This window comes from Gossypium hirsutum, chromosome D13 (assembly GCF_007990345.1).
Source record: "Gossypium hirsutum isolate 1008001.06 chromosome D13, Gossypium_hirsutum_v2.1, whole genome shotgun sequence".
Lineage (NCBI taxonomy): Eukaryota > Viridiplantae > Streptophyta > Magnoliopsida > Malvales > Malvaceae > Gossypium > Gossypium hirsutum.
Window position 1 is genome coordinate 50,041,047 of NC_053449.1, and position 12,623 is coordinate 50,053,669.

At 32.8% G+C, this 12,623-nt stretch overlaps 1 protein-coding gene and 1 long non-coding RNA gene across 6 annotated transcripts; one reads left to right on the plus strand and one right to left on the minus strand.

Moving 5' to 3' along the window:
- Nucleotides 1–1,370: 1,370 nt before the first annotated feature.
- LOC121225105 (uncharacterized) lies at nt 1,371–4,090 on the minus strand. Its single transcript, XR_005922964.1, has 4 exons — nt 3,708–4,090; nt 2,072–2,142; nt 1,631–1,990; nt 1,371–1,491 (listed from the first exon to the last, which is right to left on the minus strand). It is a non-coding gene; the product is annotated as an uncharacterized lncRNA (long non-coding RNA).
- A 4,907-nt stretch (nt 4,091–8,997) lies between these two features.
- Nucleotides 8,998–10,441, plus strand: LOC121225106 (uncharacterized). Of its 5 annotated transcripts, none has more exons than XM_041109045.1 (3): nt 8,998–9,367; nt 9,508–9,571; nt 9,656–10,441. In XM_041109045.1, exon 3 carries the CDS (start codon nt 9,712–9,714, stop codon nt 10,216–10,218), a length of 507 nt encoding a protein of 168 aa, XP_040964979.1. In that variant the 5' UTR covers nt 8,998–9,367; nt 9,508–9,571; nt 9,656–9,711; the 3' UTR covers nt 10,219–10,441. The 5 variants fall into 5 exon arrangements, with proteins under 5 accessions (XP_040964979.1, XP_040964978.1, XP_040964977.1 ...); XM_041109044.1 differs by having other exon boundaries at nt 9,679–10,441; XM_041109043.1 differs by having other exon boundaries at nt 9,687–10,441.
- The last annotated feature ends 2,182 nt before the right edge of the window (nt 10,442–12,623 follow it).

Here is a 12,623-nt window from a genome sequence, read left to right on the forward strand (position 1 = left end):
GCGGTTTTTGATATGGGGCCAACGAAGGCACCAGGGGAAAATGGTCTTCCAGCAGTTTTTTACCAAAAGTGTTGGCAGATCGTGGGAGAAGATGTCATTGCTTACTACTCTCGAATTTTGAATGGACATATGGAGGTTAGTTCAATAAATTCCATAAATATTGTTTTTATACCCAAAGTTAATAATCCCCTAATAATGACGCAATTCAGGCCGATTAGTCTCTATAATGTTATTTACAAATTTATTGCTAAGGTGATAGCTAGTATGCTTAGAAAGGTGATCGGGAAATGTATTGATGAAACCCAGAGTGCTTTTGTTCCTGGTCGATTAATCTCTAATAATGTGATACTAGCATATGAAGTAATGAATAAGTTAAAACAGAAGAGGCTGGGAAAAAAGGGTTCATGGCCGTAAAACTTGATATGAGTAAGGCTTATGACAGGGTGGAGTGAAGTTTTATTGAAGAAATTATGATAAGAATGGGATTTGATTCGGAATGGGTGAAGGCCATTATGAATTGTGTTTCTACCGTTTCCTACTCAGTTGTTATTAATGGACATAAAGGGGATACATTTTCACCTAATAGAGGTTTGAGACAAGGCAATCCACTTAGTCCATTTTTATTTCTCTTTTGTGGCGAAGGTTTATCGAGCTTATTGAGGCAGGCAATAAAAAGAGGCTCGTTCAATGGCGTAAAGGTTAGTAGAAGTGGGCTGCAAATCTCCCATCTTTTATTCACAGATGATTGTGTTTTGTTTGATGAAGCAACAAGCAGGGGTGCAAGTATCTTCAAGGGCATTTTGGATGAATATAAATCTCAATCAGGACAGTGTGTAAATTTTGAAAAAACATCTGTTTTCTTTAGCAAAAATACTTCCGAAGAGGATAAAAGACAAGTTGTTAACTCGCTGGGGGTCCGACGGTCGAATGAACCAGAGAGATATCCGGGATTGCCTAATATGGTGGGTCGAAGAAAGAGGGAAGCTTTCTAAAATCTGAAGGATTGGTTCAAAAAAAGCATCGATAATTGAAGCACTAGATTTCTTTCACAAGGAGGCAAAGAAGTTTTTATTAAAGCCATTTTACAGGCTATACCTACCTATTCGATGGCATGCTTCTTATTTCCCAGAACACTTTGTGATGAACTGGAACATATTGTTGCCAAATTTTGGTGGCAGAAAGGGAAGGGAAAAAGAGGAATCCATTGGTGCACTTGGAAGAAACTTTGTTTTTTGAAAGAAAATGGGGGAATTGGGTTTCACAATTTCGGTCAGTTCAATATTGCATTATTAGCGAAACAAGGTTGGCGTCTCATTAATTTTCCAAATTCGCTTTTAGCTAGAACTTTAAAAGCAAAGTCTTATCCGGATTCTTGTTTCTTAACAGCGAAGCTTGGAAATTTACCTTCTTTTACCTGGAAGAGTATCTAGGCTGCTAAAGGTTTGCTCCAAAAAGGGATGTGCTGGAGAGTGGGTAGAGGAGATAGCATCTCTGTTTGGGACGATTGTTGGATTCAGGGGGTTGACAAAATTGACATAAACAACAGAACAACCAGGAGGGAAATTAAGTTAGTTGCGGATCTTCTTGATCATTCAAACAGAAAATGAAACTTGGAGTTAATTCAGAATACCTTTCCTGAGGACATAGTTCGGAAAATCCTTCAAATTCCCTTTACAGAGACTGCGCATGATGATTTTCAAGCTTGGAAAGGGGAGTTATCTGGTAAGTTCTCTGTTCGCAGTGCCTATAAACTATTACAAAATGCAAATATGGATCCTAGTGACTATTTATTACAAACCGAAACAAAGGATTTTTACAAAGAACTATGGAGCCTTCAGCTACCATCTAAAATTGCGTTTACAGTCTGGCGGATCTCTTGGGACTTTATTCAAAGCTTTGTGAACCTCAAAATAAGGAGAGGTATCAAACGACAGATGTCCCCGGTGTAGCTCTGAGGTAAAAAGCAGTCTCCACGTCTTTCGAGATTACCCTACGACAGCAGAGGTATGGCATTTGTTAAATTTCGCATGGGTTCTGGACAATAGGAGCCATACTATGTGGAGTAGTTAACCTGGGTCTTCAAGAGGGGAAACAATGACCAATGCTTTTCCTTTTGCTATGCGCTATGGTGGATATGGTTTTCTAGAAATCAAATTATTCATGAGAGAAATATCATTCTAGGAAGGGCTTTAATACTTAACATTCAAAGATATGTGTCAGAACAGAAAGGATTAAATGGTTTAAAAACTAAGGCGATCACATGCAGAAGCTATAGAGTACAAGAGCTACACCGACAGCCAAGATCCATTTTGATGCAGCATACAACAGTAATACTTCCAGTTCAGCGTCCGGCCTTGTAGGTTGGGACACGAGGGGAGTCTTGATAGCATTAAAAACAGTTATTCATAGAAATGTTCCTTCTCCTTTCGCAGCAGAGGCTCATGCATGTTTAGAAGGAGTAAATTTAATGATACGAGTCACAAAAGCCCAAATTCTTGAAGGCGAGGCCCAATAAGCAAATTCCCAGCCCAATCAAGAAATCCATCCATACTTAGTTGAAAATCAGGCCAAATTGTCAAAGTGGCCCAAGTTGTAAAGTTTTATTTTTATTTTTATTTATTTATTTATTTATTTACTTAGTTTAAATTTTTATGTCAATATTCAGTCCAAGAGTCCCAGATAAAATGACCTTTGACCGAATTTCCATATTAAAATAATTAGGAGTTTTTTTATTTTAGTTTTCTAATTAGATTAGGACTAGTTATAAGGCCTATTTAAAGGCATGGCTGTCCACCTTGTTAAACACTTATCATTATTATTAAAATTTCAGATTTGTTGAGAGCAGAATTTTCTTTGAGTCCTTCAAGGATTTTCTCTTGAGTTTTCTTTAGAAGTTGTTTTAACAATCTTTTTGATTGTGGGAGCCATCTTCAACCTTCTTCTTGCCATTGATATTCTTTGGAGGGGAGATTAGAGCCGTTTGAAGGAAGTTGTGAGATCTTTCAAGATTTCAAGGCTTCTTAGGACTTATCTTTTAATTTCTTACTGTCAATTCTTTCTTTATTTCTGCTTGTGCCGAATCTTTATCTAATTTATTTTCTGTTCTTATTGTGTTTTCAGCCTTTTTCTATCTTAAGGAATTAGCCGAAAAATCCCCAATTTCTAGGGTTCTTACCGATTCATCCATACTCTTTTTTGGGAGAAATTAGATTGCCGAAATTTGGAGAAAACTATCTGGGTGTTCAATTGGCAGAATCGCAATCTCTTCTAGGGTTTCAAGATTCCTTATTAACACTTATTTCTATTCTCTATTTGATTCTTTACTGTTTTGGGAATTTTATTTCAGATCTGAAAATTCAAAAATCTAATCTTTTAATTTTCTGTTTCGTTTCAGATCTAATTGTTTAGGGTTTTCGTAGGAGTTTCTCGTGACTTGGCAACTCGATCTTGGTCCGCGCGCAACCCCGTATCAATTAGGGATTTCATTACGAATCCATTCAGTAAAACTTATGGGGGATTCAAAAACTGTTATAAAGAAATGTCAAGAGACTTCTATAGACAAATCAGTTATTGGAGCCATCATCAGAGATATTCAACAAAAGAAATCCGACTTTCAAGATCTTATTTTCCAGTATATTCACAGGTCGGAAAACTTAGATGCTCACAGAATAGCAAAGATTGCATTTGAGAAAGGAGAGACGTTTTACCTGAGGGGTGAGGAACTGGATAGTCAGAATCTGGCTTTGGTAGGATATCGGCCAAGAAATCCAGATTGAGGAACTGCTTCAGAGGAAATGTGACAGAAACAGATAGCAAAATGAAGAATGAATGCTTAGGACCGCTATTAATTAAATGTTAGGAGCTTTGGAAATTACAAATCGTCAAACGTTATTGGTTGCCAACTGCTCATTGATTTGACTAGGTTAGGTTTTAATAAGCTTTATTTCCTTTTATTGATTTGATGTTTCCTTTTGCAAGACAGAAGTCTGATAGTTTTTAAGTTTTTTCATTGTTGTTTTTTCTGGTTTCTTTGTTTGGGCCATTGTTTGGGCCGTCTGTTTTTAGTTTATTTATTAATAAAATCCCAGTCTTTGCTTCAAAAAATAATAATAATTATTTTTAAATTTATAAAGAGTATTTATATGTAAAAAATATTTTTTATTTAATTAAAAAACTTGAATTCTTATTATTTTAAATTCATCCAATTATATTCAATGATTTTATAGATTTATAGTTTTATTAATTAATAATATATTATGTTTTCTTTTAAGTAGAGCCTTTATAATATATGACCAAATTAATTAATTTCACATTAATATATTATTATTTTAATTAATCTTACTTTTTATTATTATATAATAATATTAATAAATTATTATTCTAATGTAGTTTAGTAATATAATTAACAATAAAGGATATTTTTGTCAGTTCAAAAGTTTTTTCAAGACTCGTGCTTTTATATATATATATATATTATAGATAGATATTTTTATGATTTTTATCGGAGATATGAAAGATTAAATCACAGCCTGTCATATTTCGTCATCTAATTGGTCCGTTAATTGATTTTAATGGTTAATGTAACGAAATGTGAAAATTATTAATGTAAGAGCTTAATTAATTTTTCAGGTTAATGATAAGGGATCAACTGGGTTCAAATTAAGTCAAGGGGCTTAGTAACTTTTTTTGGTTTTTTCTTAAGGGACTATTATAGCTATAAGCCTTTGATAAATTTAGTAAATTTTTTTATTTAATAAACTATTCTCATCAAATTACCAAAATAATACATAAAATGCGAATTAGTTTATACTTTTTTAAATAGCTTTACTTTAGGTAAAATATATTTACTTTAATAATAAAATAAAAGGCTTTTATGAGTAAAAATCATAGATTAAGAGCTTATTTAACTACAAAAATAGGTTGAGGGCTTGTTTATTAAATAAAAAAGTGAGTTGAAGGGGAATAAAAAGAAAATAATAAATAAGGAAGGCTTAGAAGGCAATTAGCCAAGTTTCAGCTTTGGCGCTGACACACCCAGGCGGCACCAATTCACTTTCAAAATTCAAAATGGTAAATTTGCATGTCAAGTCCTTGAAACTACATATAGTTACATTTTAGTCCTGTGCCGCCAATAGGTGCTGCCAATGAGAAAGGCACCACCGGTGCCGCCATTCCATTACCCTCCTTCAGCCGTCTTTTTTTTGTATTATTTTGGTAAATAATTTTTTTATATATTATTTTAGTATTTTTTTATTTCTTTTGTATTATTTTAGTAAAAAACCCTTTCTTAAGCTCTATTTTTTTACAAGGAAGGAATTAGTTTTAAAACTTCACATTGTAGCTTTTTAAGAAATAATAAATTATAGGTTAAATTCCGTTATTAGACCCTATACTTTATGTAAGTTGTGGACTTAGTATTTGGTCATTTTTAGTCCCTATACTTTTAGAATTTGAAAATTTTAGTTCTAACCAAATGATAACTATTAAATTCATTAAGTCAAGTTCTGTTATTTTTAAAATTTAACGTGTTAAACATATTATCACATATATAATGCTATGTCTATTTTGTTATTTTCACATATTACTTACAAAAATTCAATTAATAGATTTAATGACTGCCATTTACATTAAGCCTGAAATTTTGAAATTAAAAAAATATAGCCACTAAAAAGGATCCAATTGGTGAACGTGAACTAAATCTATAACTTTACGCATACTATAGGACTAATGACATAATTGAACCAAACAGATTTAACTGCTACATCAGAACTAAAATTTCAAATTTCAAATAGTACAATGTAATAAAAGAATTTAACCTAAATTATATGTTTTTAACGTACTTTTTTATGAATACGAATGAAATATCGCTCAATTTGTCTTTTACTATACTTTTTAAACACACTTCCAATAAATTTTTGTCTAATTCAATTTTAAAAGTTTTTAAAATTTTAATATTAAAAATTGTAAGTGTCTTAAATATATTTGTAAAAATTTAAATACAAAAAAATAGTTTAACTAAAATTTAATTTAAATTATTTTTTGAAGAGGTTAACACTGGATTAAGAAATTATAATTTAAAATTCTAAATACAAATATGTTAATTTATTAAATTCAAACCTCCAAAACATAATTTGAAACAAATTAATCTATCACCAAGTAATTGAAGCATTAAATAAAGTTTATTCATCCACCTTTAATCTATTACAATTTTTTAACTTTTGCATGTTTGATCCAATTGGTGAACCATTTCAACCCAATTTTGGTGGGACAAAAGCTATGTGTGTGTGTATATATTGCTAGACACATACACAAAATAAAAGGGAAATAATTAGTAAATAAAGAATATATTAATCAATCAATAAAAAAAAGGGACATTGTGGGACATTCATGAAATAAGATCCCACTAAGGAGCAACTAAGCTATCATATCAATAAATAAATAAATAAAAACTTAATAACTTTTGTACCCCTCCAACTTTATAAAAACAAAATCATTTTAGCCTTTCATTTAATTTTTCACCTTTTTAGCTCTTAAACTTATATTTTTTTGTCAAATCACCTCACAATGAATGAAAAAGTTGACATTTTTTAATTTTGTTAATGTTGCGTACACGTGAATGACAATGCTGTGACACAATTCGATTTGAGTTGAAAACGAGCTATTGTGGCCAATTATGTATGAAAGAGCTATTAGACTTGGAAATGATTGAAATTTTAAAGTGAAATGCGACTTATAAACTTAATTGTGATACTAGTGAATGAATAAGTATCATTATACATGGATAAATGTAGAAATGAACTAAATGCTAATAAATTGAATGTTATATGAGAAGTTAATATGTATGTATAAAGAATTGGTATGCTATTATGAATATAAGCATAGATATATGAAAGTGAAATTATTTTTCATATGTTGGCATAAGTTAGACTACAAATTGAACATATGCATTTGCATGAATTTGTTCATATTGATTTGAATTGTAGAAATTACCACTAAGCAATTTGCTCAATGTGCGATTTGTTTTCCGTGCCCAGGTTAGGTTCTATTCAAAATTCCTGAGCATTAACTTCAACATCCAATCAATGATCCTGGGCTCATCAATGTTTGTTCGTTTATGGATTTTGTTAATAGTTGGCATGTATCTAATAGGTTAAGTCATGTTGGTTTGGTATTTTAAGAATGATATATATTTGTTTTGATTATATATATACTCTTTTGATTTCAATTGTTGATGTATGTATTGGCTTTCCTTATTATTAGTTGCAAATGGTTAATAATCTTAGTTGAAATGGTATAATGCTATATATGTTAATGATCTTAATGATATTGGTGTGAATGCTTGAGTTAGATTGAATTGCATTAGGGATTAGTTTTGTTGAAATGGAACATTTGCATATTGAGAGTAGAGTGTATATATATAATTATGTCATGAAATGATGTTAAAGAAGTGCATATGGTAGTTAAATCTGATTTGAATATGTTTGGTTTTGGCTTGGCAAAGATTGCAGGAAAAAAATCTTAGAAATTGTAGAAATAGTATGTGACATTGCGACGTCAAACGTATCACATCATGATGAGAAATGACATATAACGTCATGGCAAGATGAGGAACCCCATTATCTCAACGAGGTCAAAACATTATATGGTGTTGCGACGTCAAGTGGCTTGATGTCATGACGTGACAAACTATTTGACGATGTCACGATGTGAACCCTAAATATTTTTAATTTTTTTTTACGATTCAATCATATTTCGATCTCGGGTTAACTTTAAGCTTTCAAAAGCTTGTATAATACCCAATAATGATTATTTTTTATATTGTTTACTTGTAATTCTTATGGATTGTATGTTTGATGGTGTGATTTCGTATTTAATTTGATTGTAGTTGCTTTGGCAACGAATGTGACACCTTATAACTCAGACCCGACAATTGTGTCAGGTATGAAGTGTTACACATGGTAAATGTTATTGTAAGAGTACTTATTGTAATAACCATGTTGGAGTTATGGTGGCCTAGTTTTGTATCCTTGTTGATTGGTGTTGGTAAGCTACATTGAATGATATAGATGGATCATATAATTGTTAATAGTTGATTTCATTCTCTAGGTTTTGCATATTTAAATGCTCTCATTGGGTATAAACATTATTTTTTATTTCCTCCCCACAAATGATGTATTAATGCATAATTTGGTGGAGGATGTTGTGAGCAGTTCACACGTGGGTGCGAAGAGTCGTTAGTTAGGGGAGTTGGGGATTCTAATGATATTTAGGTCGAGTTTCGAAATAGGTAAAGAGTATTAATCTTTGGGGAAAGTGGGAGCCTATATAAAGGAGGGGCTTGGTAGAGTCCCTATGGACAAATGTCCTACTATGCTAAGCTGTGGCGTGCTTTATTTGGATGTGATATAGTATGGCCTGACTCTAATTTTTTTAGATCCAACGATAGAGCGATGAAAGACTTTATTAAATGTGATGAGAGTAGCTATTGGCGGAACCTTGACGTAACCCACATAACAGGCATGTGAGACCATCAGTCTGACTAGCCCTTCTCAGTTAGGCACTTTATCTGGTGAAGATTGATCAAAAGAGATGATTGGGTATAAGAAATATAGATATATATTGGGAATATTATTTTTATATATATATAAGTTGATGTTGAAAACTTTTTTATCCATACTAATCATAAAACCCTGACTAAATTAGTGTCATGGACTAACCGAATATGAATGCAGTTGGGAAAAGACTAATATACATTTTTTAATTGACACATAATATTATTATGATAATACTTTTCTATTTTCATACTTTTATATATTCTTTAAATATAAAAATAAATCGAAAACCCATAAATTTAAAAATCGAACAGATGTTTAATAAAGTTTATATAGAAGCTTGTTATCACTCTACCTATATTTATTGTTGAATAAATTAAAAAAAACATTTTTTATATCATCCACATTCTGACATCTTCTAATATAGAATAAATAGCTTTGATATTTTAATTCAAATTTTAATATCCACCATGCAGACTAAGAAAACATTTTATACAATGATAAGATAGACAAACATATCATATATGTATATATATGATTCACCCTCCAAGAATCTGGCCATGTAAGAGTATAGGAAAGTCAGCAAAATGCACCAAAACAGATCAACACTCTGTTTCCTTTAATTTTCCGTCAAAGTGAGTATTGAGGAAGCAGGCACAGAGAAGGAAGTACATTTGTAAAGGAGAATATAATATAAGTTGTGTCCTTTTCGTTAGTTCTTTGTTTTTACTGCCTTTTGGCTTTCCTTTGTATCCTATTTCAGTCCCTTTGCAAAACCTGCCATCTCTGAAGCTTTTGTATCAATTTTTCTATAGGTAAGATTCTTTAAGAAAAAAACTGAATTCCGAAGCTACTTTGATTCTGATGAAGAAAAACCTTCCTTTTTTGCATGATTTTGTTGAAAAAATATAAAGAAATGAATGTTTTAACTTGTTTTTTCTTTGTCGTGATGCAGATATAACCTCTTTAGAATCTGTGGGAAAGTTTTGCATTTTGGAAGGTTCTTAATCCAAGAAAAGGTAGATAAATCTTTTTTTATTTTTTATGCTTTGGTGTTTTGTCGATGTACCCTTTTATCTATTTGTGTAAAATTTTATTGAAAGTAGGGAAATTTTGGATGTTAAAGTGAAGCAGATGGTGTTTTTGTAGAAATTTGGGAATGGAAGATAGATATAGTTTTCCATCCTTGAGAGATGGGGATTTTGAGGAAGGAGATGTTTGGGCAGTTCTTAAGGAAAGTAAGGATTCAACTTACAAGGTTGGACATTCCAGTGAATCTTCCATTCCTGATAGAGGACATGTTCCAAGTGCTGCAAGAATGATCCCAAGAACTTTGTCTGCAATTAATACCAGCAGTAACATTGGCAGTTGTTGTTCTAGTTACAGTCATGAGGCTAACGATGTTAAGCAGCAATCAGCCCCAGAAAACATCCCTGATTTGTCAAAGCTTTCTACAAAGATGAGGAATGGTTCATGGCATGATGATGATGACGATGATGATGAATACAATTCCATGCTTCCACCACATGAAATTCTTGCAAGGAGGCTTGCAAGGAATCAGATTTCGTCATTCTCAGTTTTTGAAGGTGTTGGTAGAAAACTAAAAGGGAGGGATTTGAAGAAAGTGAGAAACGCTGTTTTAACAAAAACAGGTTTCCTTGAATAATGTTATCACATGGTGATCATTCATAAATGATAATTGAAAGAGTTTCCTCTTTCAGTTTTCATGCTAGTTTATTTCAGTATATAGATCCACTTTTACGTTTTCAAATAATTGAATCAATCAATGATCATTGCCATATTAGTTAAGAGTTGAAGATATATAATGGTAATCCATGTACACGTACGTGTATTAATAAAAGTGCGTATCATACTGATCATGTTTATTATACAAAGTTGTGAATGTCATGAATCCAAACCATATGTAACCCATAGCCTAATTTTACAATTAATGTTGCAGTGTTAAGTCACATGAGCCAGAAACTTGAACCACCTTGTCAATCAATTCCAAACAAGTGTCGTAATATGTGCATATCAAACAAAAGATTGGACATGTATCTTTGCTATAAGTTCCAAAATTGGGACCATGGCCTAATTGATGATGTTGTTTTCTGAATTTGTCAGTTTTAGGCTTTCCTGTTAGCAAAATAAATACAGCAAACTCATTCAATGAATAAGGGTTTCGTTTATTCCTTCAATTGCTTTCTGTCACTTTCATTCTAAACTTTTAAAACGACACAGTCGATGAACTTAACATGCATTTTTGTCACATATGTTTTCAGAAATGAAGTGTGAATCTCGTACGTTAAAATTTATGCTAATCATGAGATTTAGAGTCAAAATGACTCTGGATATTAATGATATGCCACAGTGAACATAGAAGATGTCACAGTTTTTGTAAAAGAAAAAAAAAAGCGCAAACAATCCCACATCGACTGTGAAAACAGAAATACATATTTGATATGTTTTGTGTTTTTCTTTTTCGAATGTATTTTTGTTCTAGTAGAGCGTGGATTCTTATATTTGTTATGATTTAATTATATTTTATTAAAGTAGCTAGTAGAGATAGAATCCCATCCAGCGTCACATTTAAAGGTAAAAGCTATAAGATGTTTGTTTCAGCTGAGAAAGCTGATCCAGAAATGGAGTGGGTAGACGGGGAAAGCATTGGCAGTCAGAGGAGCGATGTTGATCATCAGAATACGAACAGACTGGATGAAATCTCAAGGTTGCGGCCTTTGGAGGTTGAGAATTAATGCTCGGAACCCAATGGAGATGCTGAGCCAACCTTCTTGTTGGAACACATGCCTACTTGTAGTGATGCATGTAGTGGTAACGGTTTTGCAGACAGTAGAATTAACGAGCAGCACTTCGATGTTGAGGCAAACCTTAGCGTGTTAGAGTCAAAGGTGGATGAGGCTGGAGGTTTACCTTTGGACCCCACAGCTGAGTATCCTTTGGCTGGGGGCTTAAATAACACTGGTCTTGCTAATGGGTTTTCTCACGAGGTGAGATTGGAGCAAACAGTGGCCCAGGGTCAGGAGCAAACCCAATTTAAAATGGCTAGGAAACATGCTTCAGGGAGAAAGCCCCTAGATACGTCAAAATTTCGCTTAGCTCAGGTGTGTTTTCTTTGCAATGTCTTTTAACCTTATCTCGCGGAATACCAGGGGTATGGGGAAGGGGGAGAAAAGGAGAGCTTCTAGGAAATTTGTAATGAAATGGAAACCGAAACTTGTCTTCTTTCAAGAAACCAACTCGAAGTTGTCAAAGATGTTATTGTCAAGAGAGTTTGGGGGGTAGAGGGCGGTAGGTGGGTGTTTTCGGCTTCAATCGGCTTTGCTAGCGGTTTATTATCAATTTGGAACGAAGAGTTCTTTTCTTTAGAGGACAAATTGATTGCTCCAAGATTTATTTTGTTGGTTGGTCATATTAATGGATTAAAGTTCAGATGCAGTTTTGCTAATGTTTATGCTCCAAATGATGATGAAGAGAGGGCTCAATTTTTTAGCGAATTGGAGGCTAAATTAAAGGAATGGTGTTGGAAAACGTCAGTGACCGTCATTGGTCAGTGGTACGCCGGTGATAATCGCAAAGAAACAGAGCAAAGTAATAGCATTGATAGTTAGGGAATGAAAAAGAGGGGAAATAAAAGTAATCTGAAATATGCTTTCATTAAGAGATAAACGGAATATTTTTAAATTACACCCACAACCTACTTATATATCAACATATTAGTCCCTAACTAATTAACTAAATAACAACCTTTAGTTAGATTTACAAACTAACCAGTAACCAACACCAACCTTTCAACACTCCCCCTCAAGTTGGAGGGTGATAAAGATCCTTAACCTCCAACTTGGACATCAAATACTCATGTTGTTGGACTCCAAGTGCCTTTGTCATCACATCTGCAAGCTGCTCATCAGTAAGCACATGTTATGTCTGAATTAACCTTTCTCGTATTTTTTCTCTAACAAAATGGCAATCAATTTCAATGTGTTTATTTCGCTCATGGAATACTAGATTTGCTGCAATCTGAAATACTGCTTGGGTATCAGAAAACAACAA